General features: G+C 40.3%; 1 protein-coding gene across 2 annotated transcripts; it reads left to right on the forward strand.

The window, feature by feature from the left end:
• Positions 1–27: 27 nt before the first annotated feature.
• LOC147236635 (protein FAM53B-like) lies at positions 28–22,680 on the forward strand. Of its 2 annotated transcripts, none has more exons than XM_086171810.1 (5): positions 28–163; positions 10,047–10,309; positions 12,665–12,719; positions 14,178–15,049; positions 21,473–22,680. In XM_086171810.1, the coding sequence occupies exons 2-5, from the start codon at positions 10,229–10,231 to the stop codon at positions 21,824–21,826; spliced, it is 1,362 nt and encodes a 453-aa protein (XP_086027936.1). In that variant the 5' UTR covers positions 28–163; positions 10,047–10,228; the 3' UTR covers positions 21,827–22,680. The 2 variants fall into 2 exon arrangements, with proteins under 2 accessions (XP_086027936.1, XP_086027937.1); XM_086171811.1 differs by having other exon boundaries at positions 90–242.
• The last annotated feature ends 3,444 nt before the right edge of the window (positions 22,681–26,124 follow it).

A 26,124-nucleotide genomic window follows, 5' to 3' on the forward strand; every position in this document is an offset into this window, starting at 1 on the left:
ATCAATGCTGAGAGCAGAAAGCGGCGGCGAGCTCTCAGCTGCTCGCAGTCTCGCTGAGTTGGTGGCGACGTAGTACTTGCGGCTGCAACTTTCTCAAAGTTGCAACAATCGACCCCCGACTTCTCAAAGATGACCTAACGTCGAAAGAGCCTCTGCTGGCCAGGTAGACGGGAATTCATTCTGACATTTCTATCCGTGTCAGGGATCACGTCGTCAACCTGTTTCTTCAATCACGATCTGAGGTTTGCCGTTGTCTGCTACTGCTCGGGTTCGACATTACATTGACAACATTGTTGGATCGTCTTTAGGCAAAAAAAAAATCAATCCACGTTGTGTATCTCCCTCCGTGGGTTGTAATTTTATTTCCTTAGTAATTCATATATTGATGTGTAATGACACATAAAGCTGCAGTTTCTGGGATGCATCAATCTGCGTGTACATCGCATCAGTACTATTAGTTGCAGTACTCTGCTGCTGTGGAAGTGTCCAGGTGAGCAGTCGTATTTAGAAAAATATGTTCTATTCAGGTTATGTTCTGTGAGCCCTGCATCTCCAAAGCTGTGTACTTATTATCACGATGTCATCTGTGACAATAAGTTTTAAACCGCAGTCTGCGTGAGGCTGTTCGGGTCATGCGTGGACACACATTGTGTCCTTGCGCCTCATCAAGTAGTCTCTTGGCAGTGCTAACTTCTTCAGAACATAGTTAATCAGATTAAGTGATTTCCTTTTTGTTTGCTTTTCCTAAAAATCATCAAACAAGGGCAATCGTTGTTCTCTTCAGTTTACATGAAAAAAATAAATAAATAGACTATATCATGCACATTATTATTGCATGGTATGATTGCATGTCACACATTGCACATATAGTTTATTGACTTTTTACAATTTATGTCAACAAGCCTAAGCTAGCTTTTTATATAGTAATAAGAATTTAATTATACATACTTGAAATACATTATCATCTTCTGGAAGTATCGGTGGCAGCCCGAATCACAGGGCAGGGTTATTTTTGCAACAAATATATGCATTACAAGTCAACAAAAATGTGGGTTAGGAAGTTGGTGTACGTCTTTTGCCCTCTCTAATATTGCACTTGTCTGGTCGATGCTTGTGGACACCATAAATAGTAAACCACGGAGAACTGGTTTAGTACCAGGGTACTCTAATTGAAAATACCTGGAAATGTTTCCTGCTGCCACCATTGCAGCCATGCTTCTTTTCCCACAAGGATGGCGTGCTACTTTGGTCGACTTGTGAGAGAATACTCTCTCAAATGAAAGGCAGCACTATAGTGTGGGTAGGAAGTGAAGCGGAGACTCAGATAAAGATGTCAGCTATCGCGTCAAAGGAGATGTTGATAAGGGTGCCTCTCAAATATTACCTAGTCTGGGGGGAATCTTGTCCCGAGCATATCTTTTGTCGCTTCAGTTGTGTAATGAATCCAAATGAACCAGATATTTATGAAAGAGATTGAAATTATGATTTTGAATTTTGAGATAATTGTCAGCGCTTGAAAATGGTGGTCTTTGAAAATACTCAGCCTTACAAAAGAGGAAGAATCAAACCGCATTATTTTCTTCTTTTGCTCAGTTGCAGCATAAATTTGTTTTTAACCAGAGTGCAAATTTTTTCCATCACTTTTATGGTTCTAAATTTGTTTTAGACAAACCATTTCTACAGTTTATGATAGTTAGGAAGGGTTTATTTTACACTGACTCAGGGCCACTGTGTCTGCTTAAGTTGTGCACATTTGCAACGTCTTTGTGTCACAGGCAAAGGCCTTATTAGAGCTCCATTCTGTCAGAGGGCAGCTGTGTGCCGAGCAAGCCACTGGTCCATTCTCTGTCTGTGTGTACAACTCACTCAATTCACCCACTGACGCACATGCTGCCACCCCCCTCTCTCAATTTCTCTCTTTTTGTCTGTCTGTATATTTCAGTCTCACTTTTTCCTGTTTTTCCCTGTTAGTGTGTCATTTGGCTTTCTATTCTTCTAATACTGTGGCTCTCTGTCTTGTACTTGTTCTCTGGCCTAAGGCATTATGCAAAGCTACCAGAAAAGGGTTGTTAGCCATGCCTGTGTGTGCCTCCCATGCTACCCTATTCATTTGAGAAGCTTCCCTTTCTTTTCTGCGACCTTCAGTCGTGGCTGCTGCTGCAAACAGTGTAAACCCACACCACTTGGCTTCAGGGAGTTGAAAATACATACTTCGGTTATTTATCTTAGTTTATTTGTTTCCACACTCTTACTGTTCCTTGCCTATATTCCTTCCTCATTAACATGATAGATTTGTAAGTCTGGTGTCTTGACGCCCACAGAGCCAAAGACCTGCAGCTGAAAAGAAAGAAAAGAGGCATTCTCACATATACCAGAGAAGCACTCCCCCACCCCCCAAGACAGGCACCAGAGTCTACTTAAAGATGAAAAGCATTCTGGGATGCAATAGCTGAGCTACTATCAGTGTGATTTGCTGTGATTTTATTTATTTATTTATTATTCTTATTTTTTAAATGCTGTGGTTGACAGGAGTCATCTTAAGTTTTTAAATTCATTTTGCCACCAGTGGTGTGAGTACATTTAAAAACTAACAGCGTCAATGTTACAGTTCTTTTTTGGTGACTTTGGTGATTTGCATTCTTCTGTTAAATTTGTCATCTTAAGAATGACATCTCATTAGGGCAGCGGCAAAAAGTTCCTGTTAGAGTTATGTATTGAAGGGAAAGCTCTCCCACAGGTTAGTTTAATTCAAGTTATTCTCTTTTTGCATCCCTGGAAATCATTATAACAACAACTGATTTTTTTTTGAGACGCATTACTTTTTGTTTTGTGTTTTACTCTGCTGTGACACTGTTACACTTCCCTTGCACTTTTGCAGTTAACCACAATGGCTTTACTTAATTTAAATCTGTCACTTTATGTAACGTATTCCATCGTTTTTCTTTGGTGTCTTTTTTTTTTTTTTGCTTTTGTTGTTTGTGCAAAGCTAAGCTTGAGAATAGGGCGAGTGGGTCCTGGCAATCCTTCATGCACAATGAACTGCAACACTCGCAGCTGTAAGCCTCTACAAATATTCTATCACATGCAATGGAGCTAGGTTTAGGTTTGCATCTTTTTCATACAGCTGCAGGTCTTTTCATCGCCTGACTCAAAAGTAACAGGGAAACTATAAAAGATAATTTTTCGTGACAGTTTTTTCAAGTATGAGAAGCAATATGATAGATTGAAACCACCGTTAAATTATTGTTGTAATCCTCAAAATTTGCCACCAATTTTGCTTCCCTTTTAGAAATGTCCCTTGTTTTAAAAAGAGCGATAGATGCAAATATGGTCCAGTTGTTCTAACCGTCTTATTTTTCTCAGAACTCTTGATTTTTATTTCAAAATGGTACGTCAGTCATTCTGTCAGTTGTGCTGCAGACTCATAAGTCACTTTCTCAACACTTCGTATGACTTGAGATTTAATCATTTCTCCTGCATTACTGTTGGTCCTTTATGCTGGATGGCAGACATGTGACAAGTAGTTTTCAGAGAAGAGAAATCATGTTAATGTTTCTTGGGCTATCAACATTCAGTAGATAAAAAGTGTGAGATTCTTTTAATGTATGGCTTAAGGTTAAATGAAAGGGTCCTAGCTGTGTTAGCAGCATATCTTATCACGATCCAAATAACTACATTGCATTTAAAGCAGCCAGACATTTCAACAAGAGGTGAGATATCTGATCATCTGGCAGTTATGAGTCTGGCTGTTCGCATGTGTGTTTAGCTACTTGAAAATGTACTAATTCAAAACTAAACTGACAACTCCTCCATGATGAATAACATTTTGACTTTTTTGATGATGCATTAAAGCCGCGACTGAACTTAAACTTAAAGAATTTTTTTTTCAGTCAGTAACCTTTCTCCTTATTAGGCTCTGCATAATGTCACTCACATGCTGTTTTCACTTTACGGTTGTCAGCCATGTAGGTGGGCACCTCTCCTTACAATCTTTTTGAACATCTCTACACACAATGCTGAGCCCATATGGTGGAGTCAGCCCTTGAATGAATGAATGAATGGAGCGTTGGAATGCTGCTCATGGTTTTCTTTCGGATCTTCTCCCACCCAAACACGTGCTCAATTCTCACCCATAACTCACCACCACTACTTCAACACAACATTGTTTTACTGTAGAATCACTTTATTGGCTTTTGATCATGTGGGTCCATGTAACATCACTTATTTGCTCTCCATAGGACTGGTGGCCCTTATAGAGTTGAGCAATTGCCCAGGATTGCTAGTCAGAGTTGAAGGCTCCCATGTAATGTATCCCTGATGGATTAGGGCTCTGGTTAGTGTGCACAGAACAGAACAGGCACTCATGGATAATAGAAGAAACCACAGGCGGAAAGGCAAGGAGGGGTAGTGTAATTAGTGGGGTACCTGATGTATGGAGAGTCATGGCATGTGAGGGTCACTCCAGGGGGCAAGAGGCCCCTTACCTTCTTTTTCTCAAATCAAAACACCTGATCCTACGCCTGTCAACTATTGTCATTTACCCAGAACTGGTCCAAGACCCGTCGGCCAACCCTGAATACACTCCAGACAACAGACAAGTTGTATTGTGTCTACGAGTTGTTTGTCAGTCAGCAGCAACTTGAATTCACATTGCCATGTTTCCCGAGGCAAAACATTCGTTGATAAAGAAATTATGAGTTGTCCGGATAGACTTAACTGGCAGGATGATGTCTGCTTTATTCTCATCATCCTTTGTCATTGTTCGCCTCTGTTTTGTGTTTGGTTTCCATGACTACCAATTCCTCATAGGGTGTACTGTATTAAGCAACTGGTTTTTGAAGCAGAAGGATACTTGCCCTAAAGAACATTCATGGAATATCATACTAATTCAACTTCACTTAAAAACAAAACCCCTTTAATGTTGGATTTTGTGTCATTACAAGACACATTACCACTATAAAAAAAATCAGTGTACGAGATTAAGTTTATTGCACTATTTCACAGTACATTCTTTTCACAATCACAAATCCTTGTGGATTTGACCCCCCCACCTTTTTAATCTCTGTTAATGAATTCAGGGCCTTCCCCACCCTATATAACAGTGGCATGCAACTGCACAGGAAGCATAAACCATGTACTCAAAAGGGAAGTGCAATGCATGTCACGTTGATATCTTTTCTGCAGGGTAAGCAGTGTGAAGAAGCAGAGTGTTAAGTGGTTAAAATTAAAGTGCCTTTGGCTGACTTATTTTTCTTTGCTCTGTGTAATGTTGTTGATTTGATTTAGATGAGTCATACTGTTTCACTAGCACGAAAGTAGTTTATTTTCATCGTCGATTTTAATTTAAAGTTTGACAGAGCGGCCGTTTCATTGTTTATGAAGTTTTGAAGTCTTGTTATGCAATGGTGTTCTGTTTTTGACCACCCTTCCCCTGTTAGTGGGTACTAGGGTGATGGCCAGAGGATTCAATGGCATGTCTTGACCTCCTTAGGACCATTTTTATGACCTCTGCCTCACTGCTGTTGAGAGGGGTGGCTGTGTGCTCACATTGAATGAACAATCCACACAGCGCCTTTCCATTGTAAGAGCTCTTAATTTTATGCCCCAAATCCAAAAAGGCTTAAGTGCACTAGAATTTTGTAAAAATCCATTTATTGATTTATTCTTAACGTCTGAATTCCTTTACCATTGCCATATTAAAATTACCATCCTTAATCTTCATCATAACACATCATAAAAACTGACCAACGAGCGAGGAAACTTTTTCCAATTCTTTACTTAGACTTTGGTATTACCAGAGAATCGGCGCCAGTTGACTCTTGCGCCATTGTTTGTTTATGTTTTTTTTTTTTCTTCCATTTTGTTCGGTCACTGAGCCTTAAAATTTGCATGATTTTTTTTTTTTTTCTTTTTCCCAGTTGTAGCCACCGATCAAAGTTTGACACCAGACGTGCTCCGCACAAGTATGCAATAAGCAGAGCCAATTGGTGATGGACACTAAACACCCCATCACAGAACTTCAGGGGGCCCCAAATAGGCTTCTATTCATCTGCCTGTACAAATCACAGCCTGGGCAAAGGGCCATATTATCTTAGCTGCCCTCTCTAGTGCCCTCCTGAGTCACTAGCTTTTGTGTGCCAAGAGCTGCTGTCTGCACCCCAGCATCCACAAATCTGACCAGAATTACTATCAGATTCAAGTGAACTATGAAGGTCAAATTTTGTAACACAAATCATGGTCGTGCTACAACCCCCTACGATACCAATGCTCATCGTCAGCAATCAAGCCTCATTTGAGTTCCAATTAAAGGCGATATGACAGACAGTATTACATTGACCGCTTTGGACACGGTTTTGCGAAGGCAGACAATAAATCTAATTTCACTTCCCGACTGCCAGAGCTCAATTGATTTTCACTTGGAACAAGCATTTGAATATCTTGTTTGTGAAACAGACTGTACCAGCAATTCTTCTTCAGATTGTGACAGACAAGCTGGTGTTTACTTCACATTTACAAATTGGAACAACGTGATCATTATTTTGAAATTGTGATTCATTTGATATAAACAAGAACTTGTTTAACTGTTTGAGTTTACCTTTTAAGGATGGGTGAGAGGGTAGCAGTCATTTTTACAGTTTGCTCTTTGATTGAGCTTTACATTACAACTTTGAGATAACATATGAGTCTTGCTCTACAATGAACACTTTGTGGCAGTTGCATTGTCGCTTTATATTTTGAAAGTCACATTATCTGTTTGACTCAAAATTTAGTTCAGTGCCTTACATTCTGGTTTGCTTTAATAGAGCAAAGTTCGTAGCTGCTGGCCCAAAGCAGACATGGTACAGGCTACAGATGCCCTGTAACTACTGACTTTTTTTTTTTTTTTTTGTAATTCAACACTATTTTTTTACACTTTCTACCTGGGTAGTGCTTGAGGCAGTTTTACAGACTTTTTGCAGCTGCAATCCTAAGCTCAAAAGGGCTTTCCACAACGTGCTCATCTGGATTTTATGGTACATACAAAATTTAAGTCTGATTTGTGGCTCTGATTTTGAGGTTTCAAGTCCATATTTTCTCCGCCGATAGGTAAACATCTGCCCTGCAAACCGATCAGTTTCCTCCTGGATTTGACAGCATGTTAAACAATCAAGTCCGTGAGCAGTGAGAAATTTTCAAGCGGGAGCAATAAAAATGTGATCTCACTTGTAGACACATTACTAATGGTGCTCTACAGTTCTTTCAGCATAATGCTCTGGTTTCTCCATTATGAGTCGTTGGTTCATTAAGTAAGCATGGCTCGAGGGTTGAATTTGCACTCTGTCTGCCCTCTCCCATGACCCCGCTTGCCAGTCACTGCACAGGCACCCACTGCAGGTTAGCGTAAGCACGCAACATGTACGGACAAATTCGTACGCACACACTGAGGCAGTGCTGTTATAGCCATGACTGAGCGTGTTTGCATGTAATGGAATCAGTCAAACAGCAAACTATTACAACTAAACACGTGATACCCTTGCCACTCTCACATATAGATGCAGGCCCTACTGCTTGCTTTAGCCATTAGTCATTGTCAGGCATAATAAGTAAAGTAATCTCAAACTGATCAAGAAGAACATTCCCCTCTCCTCTGACTCCCAACACCAGTACTAGCCCCTCTTTCCTGCAGAGGCCCAGTTGTGCTCCAGTGACTCTCTGGGATAAATGGAGATAATGGGAGTCATATGCTAGCTGTTGGTTTGGGGCTGGGCTCCATGAAACATTTATAGTCTTCATGTAGTCATGAGGTTTTTGAAGAAGGAACGAATTGGGATGACACGAAGGAATAAAAGATATGAATTAAGCTTGTTTAACATCCATCTGGGTGATCAATTTTTTCCAATCTGTCACTTTTCGCTATTGACATAGATAAGTTGTTGTCAAATCAACCTAATGTACTGCAGTGCACACTTGAAATATTCTCTGTTTTGTGACAACAGTGCAAAAGTACGTACTCTGTATAAAAATATATGTTACAGGGAGATTCCATTGCAGAAAGAGATTCTTGGCCAACATTTGATTGGAGAAACTGAATCTTGCAAATTAGTGTATTCTATCAGAGTCAATGCTTTGATCTGCTAACTTTCCTACAAGCTGGCAATATCACATAATGTAAAGATACAACAAAAAATCTCATATCAAGATATTGCCCCAACCCCCGAATCCCACCCACCTGTAAATTTCCAGTTAGAATTACAGAATATATCATTTTACCATTGCTATATGTGACAGAGCAATAGTCACACTGCATGTAACAGTGCCTGTTACATGTTGCCTGTTAAGCATCGTCAACCAAACCGCATTCTTTCTAGTTGCAAAATTCCTCGGCGAATAAAGCAATTCTGATTCTGATTCTGATCAGGATGCGCAATGTCAAGTAAGGCAAATTGACTCAAACATGTCACGCTACAAGTTTTTCACCGCTCGCTACAAATGGAAAACTCACAAGGTCATCGTTTTCTCACATAAAATGACTGATCAGTAAGAAACATGTACGTGTAACAGAAATCAAGAGTACAAGACGAATTCTACAGGATTGGTTACATTTTTGGAGGTGACATGTCCAAACAATGAAAATTTGTAATCTTCAATTGCACATCAGTAACTCTGCATGCAACATCATCGATGGAAATATGCATAATTTGGATTTTTTTTTTTTATCTTATGATACATGTTGATGTAAACCAGGTTGGGTGGTTGGTCATTACCAAGGTCATTCCCACTGCTTTTATTACCCACTGAAATGTAATAACAGGGTACATGAATCTGCCAGTGTTCTATCAAGATCAATCCCATTTCATCTTATAGACTGAGCAAAGCAGACATGTTGAGGCATGCTTGTTACAAGACAAAGCATATGGGTCATCTGCATTAAATATAAAAGTGTTCTAAGTTTATGTTACGCCAGCTGCTACTGTCTGTATTTGCCATCTGTGATTTTACGTAAGCAGTTGATGAAGCAACCATAGTTCCATATATGTTTCTTTTTCTACTTCTGTGCCTTAGCCACATCTGTAGACATGGGATGGGAGGGAGGTCCAGAGGAAGCTGTCTGAGTTCCACATTTACATTACCGTATGTTTTCTAAGTGAAATATGTTGGCTAGGAAAAATTAACCCCTGAGTAACATAGTTTGTCTACGAAAGCCTATGAAAATGTTCTTCTAGCAAATAATGAATGACGTAATATATGTCCTGTGTGTCACTGCAAGTATAGACATACAGGGTTATCTTCTCATGCCAGAAAGAAACCTGATTCATAAAGGCTAAATTAATTCACACACTTTTTCCGATGAAGTCTGCAGATTATATTTTTGCTCTATGACCTGATGGTGCTTGTTCAAAAAAAAAAAAAAAAAAACCTCAGCCCTGCAAACAGAGCTGTGTTCTACTCGTGGAGCACGCGTTTCCCTCTAATGGACCATATTTTTCATCAGTTAACTTTTATTTGACTTGATTCCAACACCATATGGCACCAAATTGAGGCACAGTTGTCGCATTTATTTATATTTACAGTTGCGAGCCATTTTGTCTTAATTTTGCCTTTAGTATTAAAAAATATAATTATTTTTGCATAGGCTTCAAAGTGTGAAAAACTTAAGCTGTTGTCAAGGGCAGGGTTGTGCCAGATGGGCAAATAATATCCCTAATATTTCATATCACAAAACAGCAAGTCTCATCTCTGTGGGATATTTTGGAAGATATGTTTTCACAAACAAATGAGAGAATCACTCCTCTTTTTAAGTATGTACTATTTCTTCATCCTGTCTTTGGGCAATAACTGCTGAGTCTTGTCCTGTGACTGACTTTGTCTTGCAATGTTTCATTCTGTGCCCTGCTCCTCCCATCATGTTTGTTTTTATTTGGCAGAGTCTGTGTGCACATAATGCAAAACAGGACCATGATTGATGCATGCAGGACCTGGACTCTTGTCTTGCAACCTTTGTACCTGCATTGTTGGTATTTCAAATGGGTGTTAACATGTTTCTATCCCTCTCGCTTTTCAAACAGGACTGGCTAAAGCGAGAGATTTACTCCCACCGTCATCAGCAACACTTGAAGTTGCTCTGCAGATGGGAGGTCACCAGACAGCCATCTGTTTCACCCACTATCTTCCGTACACCCTGCTCTAAGATGGCTGCTCGAGGCCCTCTCCTGCACCCGAACAGGCTGGAGCAGAGCTACATGTTACCATGGTGATCATTTTCTCAAAAACACTGGAAAAGAAGAAGGGTGTCGATGATGTAAGGTCCAGGACCATCGAGAGACAGCTGGTGAGAGGATTGCAACCTCCTGAGATTCAAATTGAGGAACCGTTGTAGCAGTTACAGGTCTTAACTTTGTTTTTGGGTTTGTCAGTGTTTGCACTGGATTAGTGCATAACCGCATGTCATAGATGTAGACATCCAAACACACTCACAAATACACAAAGTAGATTGTTTATTGTGATAATGATTAATGTTTTCTTTAGCTGCCTGTATCTGACAAGAAAACTCATCTCACTTGCTGTCTTGCAAGCAGTCACAGCACATCATCTGTATCTACAGTAGAATTATCATTTACACACAAATAAGCGCAAGGAAAACTCAGAGAAAGGTTGCCAACTTAGCTCTTTCAAAAGTTTGAAAATACTTTACGTACTTCCTGCATTCAATTGTTGTTTAAAATGTACCTTATCAAGAAAGTTAGGACAATTTTGTCGTAACTTAGCAGTGTTGCCATCAGTGTGAGGAAATTACCATTTGAGCTGATGTTGCAGTATTACTCAGAAGGTAACTGTATACTTTTTAACATACCAATGTTACATAAGTATTGTGTTTGCAACACTAGACTAATGGTTATCTGACTACTGACTTGTCATCAGCGGTCTTTTAATCTGATTTACCAATAGTTGGGGAAATGTATCCATTTACCACAGTCGTGATAGTAAGATGAGGGGATAGAGGCTCTTTACTCAGCATGTAGTATGGCGCCACAGACAGCCCTCCAGCTAGTTAGGTTAACACATTCCAACAATTCAATAATAGTGTGAAGTTACGAAACACTTATTTTCAAAGCAAATGCCAAGCTGAAGCTACAATCCACAGGAAAGCGCAGGGTGAAGTGATTGCAGACAGTACTACGTTTGCCTGTGAATAACATCAGCAGGATGGGTTATTTAATTGAAACAAACAAAAATAAAGATGTCTGTGCAGCGACATCATAAAGGTCAGTTTTGTTCCATGTGTGTGCAAGGTGACAACCAAACAACTTTTTAAACTGCTTGTTTTATGAACACAGCTGTGTTAATGGACTCAACCAACCCAAACCCGAATGAGTGGAGAAATAAAACGTTTCTTTACCAATTCACAGACATCTAACCGCACTCTCAACCACCATCTCTTCAACACCAAATAGGAGAAAAGTGTGCAAGGAACACATTCAGTCATCCAATAAAGCCAAAGGGCTATGTACTATTTGAAATAAAATGTTAAGATCCTAGTTTTTATGCTCTTTCAGGCCCGTTTGTACATTAAACAACATTTAAACTGTCCTTTTACCATGGAGAGCACAGGTCACTTGTGACACGTAGGCCATATACGCCATATACATATTTTGCATACATGTCACACAAATGTAGTAATTGTTAAACCTCTAGACCTTTAGTATAGATCCATACATTTTCGTGCATTCTTAAATATCAAACTGGTTGGTTATGAGAGGGGATAGGTGTCTGACCAGAAGTCAAGCAATTGCCGTTTACTGCTCCTTTCTTCTTTTGTTCTCGGAATTACTTGAGGTGGCGGTAAAGTAATAAACCTAGAAGAAGCAGCCCTCCGCAGTGGCCAATAGCCATTTCATATCTGGATATCCAACTGAAGTAGACCCTTATTTTCTCATAATACTTACTTCAAATTAGAGGGAAATTGATAAATATCAAGAATAATTGCAGTTTGATCATTTATATCAGCCCGATTCCATGGTGATTCCTTGCACCAAGCTCCCTCTGTTGATGCAGTTTTAAGAAAACTGCCCCGGTGGAATTTGCATTGCCCAAACTATATCTGCATACACAACTTTGATTTAATTCTTCACTACTAAAACAAAAATTGCCTCTTCATAGATATGGGGATTTTTTAGGATTCGCCATTTGATTTTAAAACATGGGGTATTATTCATTTTATCTGTGCTAAGTTTTATGCATGATAAACACTTGGTGAGCAAACTCCTTTAGAATCAAAAAATACATCTTAAGACAATGCCACTGCCTCCTTGAATAATGTATAATATGACCTTAAATCATAGTGACTGATTTCCTTGGGGAATGAAGTAAATTTTAAAGGATTATGAGCTAGTAGAGTTTTCTTTGTTCTTCTGTTAAGTTTCACAATGAGTTATTGGTCAGCTGATTGACTGTGTGCTGAAGTTTGATTTATGTTTATGTTATAACAATCCTTACGCTTTCCAAAAGTCGAGGTCACTCTGGCTAAATAAGTTTTAATACCAAAGAATACATACCATAGTTAAATAATGGATGTCCAATTCTTACCTTGATTTTTCTAAATATTTGCAGTTATCATAGCAAATATGTTGGACTCTAGTTCCCCATTTTTAATTTTCAATTTTTTATCTCCTTCACTGCCATACAGCGTGAGCTCCACACCATGAGCAGAGGGACTACCCTCTTCTCCTGTGGAACTGCAGGTAACATATCTCTTTTTGCTGCCTTTGTTTTCTTTTCTGTGTGCTCTGTCAAGAGGTTGACAGTGAAACAGTGGATTTTTGAACCCTTTGGTTAGTTGAAATGCCCCAGCCTGTAACCCTCTCTTTAATTGTTCATTCCTTCTGTCAACCAACTGGTTGGTCACTCACTTTTACCCTTTAATCAGTCACTCATCCCCCTTTCATAATCCCGGTGCACCTGCCTCCATGCAGTGCTGCACATGGGAGGTCATCGTAAATGAATATGCTGTTGTCTGTGTCAACAATGTCCTATTGGCTTTGTTAGTATAGTAGTAATTACCCCATGTGTCAAAAGACACTAAAATACAACTATACAAGCTCACACTTGCATGATCACGCACTATCCTGTTTTTACTTTTGGAGGCAGACGTGTTGACATTACTAAGAGTTTTGTGGCTCACCATATCCACTGTCAGTATTGTCTAGCACGTCTTGTTAATTCAACTAGTACTTTCTCGCTTACTTTGAAAGGAAGGCCTTTTGAAGTTGGTCCCTTTCTCTCTTTTGTCGAGTTGTTTTCCTAACATTCTTGTCAGGTCATCACTGCAGCCCCCATGCATTGTTTGTCCGCCCAAAACAATGATTTCCATCCACCAGACTACAAGGGAGCATGCCAAAATTGGGGAACACAGTCCAAAAGGACAGGATTTGGATCAGTAGGAAGGTCTTTTTGCCAAACGTTTCAATCGGTTTCCAACTTCACTCCAGGCACTTGATTGTAGGTGTTTTCTCACCCACAACTCTGTGATAGACCAGTTTGTGCAAAGTGCTGGCAAATCTTACTGCTTGCAAACCACATCTACCTTAACACTTCATTTATTTGTGTGATTTATAGCACAAGCTGATCTTAATCATAACAACTAAGATTTGTAATATCCACATTTCTTGCAGGTTGATGTTTAAATGAAAAAGACTGTGATAAAAATTCTTCCGCTCTCTCAGCGGGGAAACTGGAAAATGGACATATTCCTTCAGGACAAAGGAACTATTAGAATTTTTTTTAGAAGTGTTTTCAACTTAAGGTTTTACTTCCTGGTCTTTGGGAAATCATGCTGTCATTTTCTAGCAGGACTTAAGTAGTGAAACAGTATTATCACTTTTTCTTAAAAATCCTTTCAGTCTTGTCTTTTGGTGTCTTTTGGTGTCTTTTGCGCTGACATCTTGATTTTCAATTTTTAAATGCCACTGTGTTTGTTTTTCATCATTTTGTCATTTTTATTCCTCAGTTTAGTAAACTACGAGCAGCGCTGGTTTGAAATGTTTAGTCACCATGCATGCTATGTTTCTTCGTGCTTGTTTCTTCAACAATTTAAAAAGACCCTTTGTGAATTTTCATCTCGTAATATAATCAATAGTTTGCTTATAGGTATGTATTGCACAGAAATAAATGTCAGATTCTGTCTTTTTTGAATTTTGCAGAGGCAGATAGGTGGCTGAACTTGGGGCGAAGCTCTTCAATTCAGCGAAAGGCTTCCTGCCAATCTGGTGCCAGCTTAGAGAGCCTGTGGGATGTGAGACCTGAGCTGGGGGCCCAGTGGTCCAAGGAGCCGAACAACACTACTGCAATCACCAGTCTGATAAGAGATCTTAGCCTCGGGGACGGCAGCGTGGCCAAATCCCATTCCCACACCCCCACTGCCACTTCACACTACATCACTGCAGCCACCAACCAGGTCCCCACAGCACCGCCGAGCAAACGACAGTGTCGTTCTTTGTCCCTTTCCGATGAATTCACCGGGTTTCGATCGTCTTGGAGGCCTCAAGGCTCACGTGTGTGGACTGCAGTGGAGAAGCGAAGATGCCACAGCGGGGGAAGTGTCCGAGGGGGTGGAGGGTTTAATGGCGGTCATTGCCCTACCATGCAGCGTAGCTCAAGCTTCAGTTTGCCCTCTCGCTCCAGTGTCTCTTCAGATGGATCCCTGGACATACCATTCTTCAGCCACCGGTTGCCATTCCACCCCGAATTCACTGCCTCCCCAGTCTCCCCTACCTCGCCTGCCTCACAGTACCACAGCTCCCACCATAACCACTTACTCAGACCTCTCTCTCTCTCACATGAGCAAATCAGCCTGCCTGAGCTCCAGACAGAGGAAGCTTCAGAGGCCAGCTCCCCAGACTCCACCCCAGAATTGGGACGACGGTCTGGTCAGAGAGCTGGGAACATGGGCTGTCTCTCTCGAAGCAGGTCTCAGCCTTGCGTGCTAAATGACAAAAAGATTGGTATGAAGCGAAGACGACCGGAGGATGCCCAAGAGCAGCGTCCATCCCTGGACTTGGCAAAGATGACTCAGGTTAGTTGGAACACCTGTTGAGAACACATGGACATACCCTGTAGAGTCATTTTAATGAAAGTATGGGATTGCTTTCCTTAGCTGATTAGACATAAATTAGCTTGGCTTACTTCTAATCCTGTTCTAATACTATAAAATGTCCCCTCTTGGTTTTTGTTAATTCTGGGCCCAGCAAAGCGAGCACAGAGACAAGTGCCTTTTTGTTTCCAGACCTAGAAGAAGTTCTAAGATCTCTTCAAATGTAACTAAGCCTCTGTCTGAAATGGATCGGAGACTGGATTAAATCAAGTTGAATTTAGTTTTCTGGGTCGTCGGTCCGAGGCCAGCAGCCTACAGCTAGGAGAGCTGTGCTTACATATGGAGGCATTCCTCATGTTCGGTCATGCTGCCTAGTGCTGCTTTAAAAATCTCGGCCCCAGGTATAATTTCATTTACTCTTTTGGATAAATGGTCACAATAAAGGTTGAACCCATCAGTATTAATTTGTTGCTCTCCTAGACAGCTACACATACTTTTGTCCATGATTCCCTGTACTGCTTCATCACTTTGTCATAAAGAACAAAGCGAGTGGGATTACAGGATTCAGGATTGAAAGAAAATCAAAAAATATATACATATGGCCTTACATAAGCACAGAAGAATCAGCGGAACGCTTGCCGATTAGAAATGACCCCTGACAGAGTCAAAACCAAAAATAGCTGTACAAGTATTTTAATGACATGCTCTTCTAATGTCTGTCAGTATTCTGGTATTTTAATGGAGCTCAGAGAGATCTTAATTTGATCCTTTAATCACGTCTTGCACAATGATTCACTTTTTTTTTTGATTGGTCTACTGCAATAACTTTTTTTAATTGGCGCTATAGCCGGGTGGCAAAGTAAATGGGACAACAATGATCTTTCCTGAATTTTCAGAAGATTTGGATTCATCCAAAAACAAACCTTCAGATCACAACTAAGAATAGGGTGATACATTAAATAGGGAATATGATTAATATTTTACGAAAACCCTCAAAGCACATGTCCTAATGGAGCAGAGAGGTCTGAATGTTGATATGGTCGCAATTTGATAGGACGCATATGGTTTGGCTTTTAAACTCCTTTGGGAGACTTTGGACTGAAGACTCAAAACCATCAACCATTACTTTTCTGAAGATTTGGGTTCCACCCCTCCTGCAGGGTCTCAGAGATTTGAAGAATCTACGGCAAAACAGAATGAAGGTCTTGTGGTGGCCGAACTCCTTATTAGGATTTTTCTTTTGTCAAGTTTAGATTTTCCTTTTAATTCTTCCCACCTGACTGTCTCCCAGTTTAGTCTTACTTTCAATTGTAGTATCAACACTAAGCTGGTTGTGCTCAGACATACTGTACTGGCTTAGAACTTGTCATAGTACTTGGCTCGTATCCTCTTGTTTTTCTACATTTTCCTCCTCAATTCATTCCTTTACGGTAGAGCACTATTGAATATTTGTCCTTTCACGACTCACAATTGTAAAGCAACATCAGGTGATTGTCTTAAAAGCATGTCCCCAAACATTTGTACATCTGATTGTGATACTCTACACCCAGGGTGGGATCGAGAAGCCTTTGGTAATGGAGCCTTGTTGGCATGTTTCCTCTAGTCATGCCAGCTACTAAGAGGGGAAAATCAAGCGCACTGATCTCACATTCATACGCAGATACACAAACAAACACACCCACAGCAAGTTCAACGTTACCTCTGTCTGTAGGAATGCAAGAGCGCAATAGTGTGTCTCTGCAGCAGTTTTTAGACCATTCTTTCTGAGATTTCCCAGCGATTTAACAAGTAGGGCCAAATGCGTGTTTTTTGTTCAACAAATACGCATGACATGATGACATGAATGCATACACTCAGTAGCACTGGAACACGGCATGTCATGCAGGTTGGATTGCTTACTTCAGATATATACTTCTTATCTATCAATCTATCTATCTATATATACATATATAGTGAGCAAGAAAAATTATTTTCAGTAAGAACACAAAAACCTTCTCACTTCAAGTTTAACTTCAACAATCAAGTTCAACAATGTGGACTTGAACAAGTCTACAGCTTGTTCAGGTCAAAGTACATGTATATATCAAGAGTGTACATGTAGAAATATGCTTTGTTATGAAACCGGTAGCATCCAGTATAGATTTGCATCTTTCTCACTGCTCAATGCGCTAAGTTTTATCATTGTTTGCAGAAAGCAGGCAGCTGGAGAATCTTGGCCAGAGATAAAGTGATTATTTAGACTCACATCCAATTGCTACTCAAATCAATGTATTTTATAGTGCAACTATCAACACTGAATGGGTACACTCAGTATGCTCCAAGTCCCACCTGAACCCAAAATATTTCCACAATGAGTACTTATACAGCACACTAGAATTTCTATGAAATACAGTATTGATATCTATATTGTTTCATATGATGGGCTGTCCACCTGCAGTGGTCCAAATATAACAAGTCCCCCATGTGTGCCGTCAGTGGAACTTTGTTAAAAAATTCAATATTCCTTATCCTTAAATACGAGTGCAAGCGATGGCTTTTTATCATCCAATGACATCCTGTGACTGATCTATAACTGCTTTAGTTAGACATCAGCAATGATGGAAGTTTACACGTGAAACGTGGAATACTCAGCGATCATTAGTTCACTCCCCTGTCCGTTAATGTTTGCATTCCTGAACGTTCGTTCCCCCTTGGCTCTTCCTCATTCTGGGTGTAGAAAATGGTCATTTCCACAATGTTATCACTCTACTGAAGGCCACCTGCTGAATGATTGCTGGCAAAGTTAGCACTTGGTGGCCTGGCTGGCATGGTCTTTTCTGATTCATTTAATTGAGCTGTGATCCTCACTTGACGGTGTCAGGCTATCAGAGGCCATTGTCAGCTTTGCTGTGTTAGAAGTGGTGGAAGAAGGATTCATGATTTGTTTGTTAATAATAACAATTTAACCTTTATTAATCCCTATGGGGAAATTCGTTCTCTGCAATTAACCCATCATGGATGAACCATGAGCAGTAGGCTGTCGTCCACCAGCGCCAGGGAAGCAGTTCGGGGTTCAAAGTCTTGCTCAAAAACACTTTAACACACTAGGAGGAGTCGGAAATCAAACCAGGAATGGTTGGTTCCAAAGACGATTGCTCTACCTCCTGTGCTACACCGCCCCCAAATCTTATGGCACTTAATATTCCGAGGCGGTCGCCCATCCAAGTACTAACCAGGGCTGACCCTGCTTAGCTTCAGGGATCAGGGTGGTACGGCTAAAAACAAGGGTTGTATGGCCGTAAACGTTTTGCATTTGGGAGAGAAATGGCAGCAGGAAGGAATGAATTCTCCTCGCATTAAAATGTCTATTAATGTCCTCTAAGTTTTAGCTCCCCTCTACTCTCCATCTCTTTCCATTTCTGGGATAGCAGACAGGGTGATCATAGGGGACATTATGGGACACCTAGGTTGGAGGATGCTCTGATGTCTGTTTTGTAGTGAAATGCTGTGATTTGCTCAACGTTCAAACAATGTATCACAGAAGTGTAGCCGCATAGGTCACCAGTAATCCTAGCAGTTATCCCGATAATCATATGTTATCTTTTTCAACATGCTTTTTTAATCCAACCGATGCAATCCAGACATTTGCCGGTATCCGCCATGCATTCTTTATGTGATACAGTGAACGAAAAAAAAACAAAACAACAAAATGATTGATACAGGTGTGAGTGTCAATAATTGGGATGTCAGGAACAAGTTAAAGTTTCCTTTCCTTGCTTGCTCTTTTGCTCTTTCGCTCAATTGCTTTTTTTAACTGTTGGATGTCTGTTTGTCTGTCTCCCTCTGAGCAGCGTATTTCTGGATGTTGTTTTTCTGACCTCATTTCAAAATAAAGTTAATCCAAAGACATTTACTCATTGCTTCTGATGCTGCAAAGAGTCCCGGATTGTAATATGTCAGCTTCTAGCTCTAGTTGTCACCTCTTCATGTCTTGTATAATGTAGAAGGGCAGTCAAGTGATACGTTGTATTTATTCCATAGTGCCTTACAGGATGTTGTTTGTTGTTTGACCAAATTATCAAGAGGATATTTGCCTAACCTCTTGGTTATTTTGCCTGTGCTTCCTCTCTTCTCCCAAAACAGTTGCCAGTAGACCCCATGATGTAGATAACTACTTTACAGGGACTGTTCTCGTTATATTCTGATTCCTTTTTTAAATTAAATTCGTATCAGTAATGTGTCATATCCCTCAGAGGATGTGAATGACGCTGTTGAATGCAGGGAGTATGCAAGTTGTTGAATTTGAATTTTTTTTGCCATCTGTATTGTTCAGAAGCATTTTCTGAACTTCTTGACTTCTCAATTGTATAGCAAATATAAGAAAGAGGCTAAAAGTCGAGAAGGCGAATGGCTTTTTTCCTATTTCCCGCACTCGCATCTGAATGGTCCTACATTTTTCTATTACCCACACACACATGTTAAAGATTTGCAGTTGTATCTGGTTCAATTGCGATGATGTGTTGGTGGTCAGACATGTCCACAGACATACATGAACTCACTCAAAACAGCATGTGTGGTACCCCCGCACACTCATGTTGCACGTACACACTCGCACACACACACACAATGGTTAAAAACTGTACCAGCTCCAGGTTGTGAATGCCTATTGTCCATAATTACTTTGTCATTATTTCTCAAGGACACTATTATCATTTTCTCCAATAGTCTTTAATTTTGTGCTCAATTTTTGATTCCTTTTAAATTTTTTTAACTTATTTTTTATAGCTTTTACTAAAACGCAATAAACATCCCAGAGAATGTTTTCATATTTGTACAAATCTCATTCGATGAGCATCTCAAATTTATTCAGACTCCATGGAGTTCTTCTGCCCAGACTGGTGACAGTGACATCACATCCTGACACCTTTGTTTGTTTACAGATTGTGACCATTTGTTTGAAATCAGGTTGTTTTTTTCATGCACTGGATCCTTTGGCATCTCCTTAAATAGTTCACTGTAGTATATAATAAGAAAATAACCCACCCAACTCCTGGTCAGGGTAGTAGGTAATGTAAGCCCTGACGTAATGAGTGCCTACATATGTGGTAATGGTTCGTGAGGTTAGTGTGTATGGGGATGTATTCCATATGTTCGAGTGTATACACAAGGAGAAATAAAATGCAGACAAAGCAGGGTACACAGCTTAAATCTTACCCTGATCTCCCCCAAACTGCCAGACCCTCCCAAATCCAAGCCATCCATAGTGGAACGTATAGAAAGCATATTGGGAAGAAACTACCCCCTCATCTTCTCCTCCGCTGTGATAATTAGTAGTAGAGTAATACCGGAGGGGCGAATACAGAGAGTAAGGGCATAGAAATCCCCCTTTCCATGCCAGTGGGGTAACTGCAGCAAAGGCCTCCCACGATTCACATGATCACCTGGTGTGATTGTAGATTAAGTGTCCTGTGCTCGCACAGCTTGTATGTAAAGTTAATCCACATAAAGGTTAGGTAGCTTTTAACTCGGACAGCCAGAGTCCTATGGTAATTTCCACCCCCCGCCCCCACCCCTGTGCTAAATCAGAGCAGTGCGAGAGCAAGCCAACTGAAAGGAGATTTAAGAAAGGGAGACTCCCAGTTCATTGTAAATGGAAAAGCAATGTCCTAACACATGCTAGGGAACATTAGAAGTGTCTGTCATGTAAGCCAAGGCTCTAAAGGGAAAACCTCATCTCTATTCACCTCCATGCCTCCAACATCTGCTGCTGGGGCACTCTAGAGATCATTAACCCCTTCAAAGCTCTGCATGGCTGCCCCTCTCTTTGTTGCAGAGAGGAATCCAGTATGGGAGATCTATGAGAGCAAATCAGGATACAACCTCTTTGTAAATTAAACTCAAGGTCAAGTATTGACTTCATCCTAGACATTTTCCACCTAAAGCTCAGGACTGAAAGTGAACTGTAAAATCCTTTTTAATAACACTAAAGAATTGCACCCCTCCACACAGTCCCTTGTTATGCCATGTGTCTGGGTGGCTGAAAAGTGATAAATGCACCTCAGGAAAGGGAAACTTTAGGGCTTTTTGTGGCTGACAGCTTGTGTCAGTGATAGGTGTTTTACTTAACGGTCCAAAAACATTTTCATATTCTTTGTATGTGTCACAGTTGCTACTTAGTGTGCTTCTGCGCTTGCATGTTTACGTGTTCGCTTGCCGTCAGTTAAACTTAAGGCCAGGTTTTTGGCTGCCTGAACAGAAACTCAATTGCAAAATGACATTTCTGGAAAGCCCCAAGCTTGACTTACCCTGACAAATCTGCCTAATTTTACAGCTCTTTTAAGTGAACCTAAAACATAATCTTAACTTGGACAAACCAAAAGTTATGTAACCTAAGCACTTCTTTTCCTGTTTATCTTTTCTATATAGAAACTTCAGACTTTTCAGAGCTTGAGTTGCCCTGGATTCTCATCGACAGAGAGCTGCCAAGCCAGCGTCCCTCCTCCCTCGTCTGAAACGACCAGCCAACCAGATTCGGTCTTCACCAGCGTGTCAGAGCTGGGCCTTGAACCACGGCAGGAAGTCACAAGAGATGAGGAGGAAGAGGACTCTTCATATGAGGAACTGGACAGCGACTCGGCCTACAGCATGGACTCGCGTTCCGGGTCACCCGTAGGCATCGTGCAGGGTAAATGTGCCCTTTGGAAAGGCGAACGTGGAACCCAGAGGGACATTTTCCAGCTCGGCGGAGAGTTGGATCTTGACCAGATTGAAAGGAACTGATCATTTCATAAAGAGAGTTTGAAAGACTGTCTATTTGGAGGACATTGAAAATGTTTGAAAAGATGGTAATGACGATGGGTTGCAAGAGGGAGAGAGGGAATGAGTGTTTCATGAAATTTGAAAGGGAAAATGTTTTGATAAACAAGGAATGTGATAAAGATATAAAGAATTGAGTACGGTCTTAGGGATGCTTTTGCCTTGAACATTCGACTGCTTTAAATCAAAAAGCAGTTACCCTAGTTGTTTTTCTATTGGGTTTTCAGCTGAACTCAGGAGTGGGAAAGCGAGGGTTAGTCTTAAGAAAAAAATCCCCCAACCCCCGCTGTCTTTCAACCTGATGACCTTTCCAAAGTCAGCTAGCCTTAGCTTTTTAGCACTGTAGCAGTAACAGGGCTATCTTGTATATAACTCGAGTTTGAAAACCGGTGGCTTCTTAGATAGGGCAAAAAAAGGGAGGATAAGCAACGGGAAGAGCCATCTTCTCTTGGACTTGCCCTTGACCTTTTCTCCGCATCTCGTCTGCACACACTAAAATCTATACTTGCTGAATGTAGGCTCAATAAGCTTTAAGAGGAGTCTGGACAAAGACAGTGCCTTCTTTTGGATGCTTGCTCTCCTGGTTTCTTCTCCGCAAACTAGCTTCAATCTAAGCCACCTTGTCTGACCTTGTTTTTGTAGTTTCTTTATATGAAAAATGTATATTTGAAACACGAAATCTTTCAAATTTCCAGCTCTAATACCAATGTATATTTTTCTAAGTGACAGTTTTTAATGCTTCGTTTGTTGGTGAAGGAGCAAAAAGACAAGGCCTTTCTCTCGAAAAGAATGGACGTTGAATAAATTTGGAAAACATGCTCTCATTGTCCTGATCATTTTTTATCCGTTGTTGCAGATCGCGCATTTTGAATACACTGAAAAGGTCTGAGCAAAATTGCCTCACTCTTCTAGACTTAATTGGTTAAATGCTGATACATAGCTATGTTCTGATATTTGCTGCAAAGCTCTCGATGAATGCAAATATTCATACAATGCCCAACTGTTGCTCAACAGCTGTGAGCAAATCGCAAGAAATCCAGGCATGGAATATCCCTGGCAGGTAACCTAGTTGTGACCAGAGGAGGTGATGTCAGCAGATATTGTCCCGGGACCTGTAAGGCAGACAGACAGACACGTCGGCCAGGCAAGTTTGTTCCTCCCAGGGATTTCCTATCATGCCTCTCTCATGTCTGTCCAAAGGTCTGAAATAAACTCAAAGCACCTGCCAGCCTTTTAAAAGACTTACTTCTCTTTTTAAAAACGTGCTCAAGGCATGCGTCACCATTCTTCTCGCTGGGAAGGCTGTTTGCTGAGATAAAAAAGATTGGATGGATTGTTTTTCCAACACAGAGGAAAACCCTGGCTGCAAAAGTGTTTACATCCAAAAACAGGAAGTCCCAGACAGTTGCAGGTTTTCCTCCGCTCACGGCCTTCCGAGCCAATGAACTCTCTAACCTGAGCGGGTGGTTTACAGTAACACACTCATTCAAAGGGCCTGAAATAGATACTTCTTGTTGAAAGCCTTTATACGCCGTTACCCTGTCACCTGGTTCTCACCAACAAAAGTTTATAGCAATAGCCCTCTTAATTTTACCAGATTGAACATAGTCAGGGAAATAGCACTGATGCAAGTGAGAGATTTAGACAGTTTTTCACACCTCCCTGACACTTGACACAAAAGACTGGAAACAGTGTCGTCGTCATCGACAGCAGTGCCGTTACCAGCTTCTCCCAAAGGTCAGTAAACCTCCCTCACAAACAAGCACACACGTGTTTCCTTTCTGGCAGGAAACAGCAGGCTAAGCAGGGGGAGAGAGTTAATATTTGAGGTAAAACTGCTATAAATAGGGAGCATTGTAGTTGCGGTTGGCAAATGTAGACACTGGAGAGAGAGAAAGAAAGAGAGAGACAGGAAAGTTCATGTTACACAAATTCACAGAGCCCTAGACTGCACAGCCTCGATTACACGTGAGAAAACATTGGCTTTGTTTTCAAAGCAAGCTGCCTTTTACATTGTCAGCAAAATGCTTGAGCTATACTCTGAGAACTTCAGAGGGGGGGGTTGTATAGTGACGTAATGTTCTTCTTTATTTTTGCTTGCCTTTTAAGGTGTTGTGTATTTTTCACGTCCTGCTGGACGGTAATCAAACCCAACAATTGAGAGTAATTTTATCTTAAAGTTGTGAGATACCGGCGTTGACACCATCTGAGACAAGAACGGGATTCTCAGGTTGTTCTTGTAAAACCATATCTGTGCAGAGCGCAGGTTTACAGACGCTTAGGGACAGATAACGCAACACAGCAGAGGATAAGTCACAACATAAGATGCAAAAAGGACAAAAAAGAGGGGAAAATAAATAGCTACATAACCAAGTAAATCTAGATACTCTTAAAAATCTGGTTAACCAAACACATTTCATCTAAAAGCCATGCATAACTGACAAATCTCATCATATTTTAACTTGAATTATGATTACGTTTTCAGCACATCATTTTTACTCTAATCTCAATACTTCAGTCATACATCCTGGCATATCGGTTACCCTCTGTTGCAAAATCCATTGCAAACTCCAAGATACTATTTCATTCAAGGATCACATATTCAGCTGTTGACATAGTACGTCCTCAGTATGTCTTCCCCTAATTACACATTTAGAAAGGTTTCAAACCATGCAAGTACAGAAACTTGACCTTTTGGTTTTTCCCTCACAATCGAGTGGTTAATTTCCAGTAAACTGCACAGAAATGCATTACTTCACCAGAAACCCCGCAAAAACAACCTTTACACTGTAATCTAAAACAATACATAAAAACACATCACAAAAGCAACACCAGTCCTCTCTGGTCTAATTGTATTTTTGGTCATGTTTTCGTCATGTACTGTATTTTAAAAAATGAAAAATCAAATAAGTTCACTTAATCATCAAATCACAGTATATCTACACAATTCACTCAAAATACAGCACGTTTTGGACTAATATAAAAAAAATGGACTGATTAAACTCTGTTTTTAATCAGAATAATGCTTTAATTTCATGTGTGTAGTTTTCATTGTAAAATGGTGCATATTTCCATCCACGGGGGATCTAATCCTTTTTTGATCTGAAAAGCTTCTCTGGAATAGTATTTGCATCTGTGTGTATGCAAATTTCAGTGGAGTGGTACCAGCATGTGCTAGCGTGAAAGATGAATGAAGAGGTATTTATGAATTTCTGGAAGGAGATATGATTCAAATCAAAAAGATTGAAAAGTAAACACACCTAACACTTTGTTGCATTTACTATTTGCTCAAGTGCTGCTGTGTGCTTCAGTATATGTATGTATGTATGTATGTATGTATGTACGTATGTATGTATGTATGCATGTATGTATGTGTGCATGCTGTAAATGCATTTCTAGTTATGAAAATTCAGTTGTTTTTTTTATCATGAAACTATCTTGTTTTTTTAAAAAAACATGTGGTTCCATAACATATCAAACACTATTGTCTTGGGGGGCAACAAGAAAACTCTATGAAGAATCATTTAATGGGATTAAAATGTGCCCGTATTAGGATTTTTTAGGATTTATTTCTCTCAAGCAAAAATATCGCTCTCCTCCAGATACCGACTGTCCCTTATCACTACTGTTGAATCAGCCCACGGTATCAAAAATCTGCACGGTACATCTTGTACCTCTGGTTGGTCAAATAAATCCTCATATGCAGAACATTGGGGTTCAACTGTCCCTCCATTTATACCTGTAGCTGCTCCTATGTGTTAGCAGACACCTATCCGAGTTAAACAGGTGGCCACCAGTGTCGCATGTCACTGATTGACTATTTCTCCTCTCTAAGTTGACAGAATGCAACCAAACACTTTGTCGCCATGGTTTCTATGAATGCTTTTCCCTCCCTTTCACCTCTATATCTCTGTGTGATTTACATCTTTATAATACACTATAATGGCTGGTTTTGTTAAATGCCAGCCACCCAAGAGAGCCTGGAAATCCCTGAAGACCATGCCTATTCATGCAGATTTCTGAAGATAATTCTACTTCAGATTAGCAACTCATAGAGAGAGACAACAATTACGTGGATATTTGACAGAAAAAAGGCTGCCATGTTTTGAAACATGCACAAATTAAACATTCAATCCCTTTCAGGTGTGTTCTTTTAATGTGCTTGATAACAAAAACAGTTGAGATTTAATCCCTTTTCTACTGCAGAATAAATCTGCAATTCCCATCTAGATTGAATACTCTTATAAGATAATCAAATAAGC

The sequence above is a fragment of the Fistularia commersonii genome, chromosome 2 (genome assembly GCF_037954325.1).
Source record: "Fistularia commersonii isolate RoL2024-O1a breed Wild chromosome 2, RoL_Fcom_v1.0, whole genome shotgun sequence".
Lineage (NCBI taxonomy): Eukaryota > Metazoa > Chordata > Actinopteri > Syngnathiformes > Fistulariidae > Fistularia > Fistularia commersonii.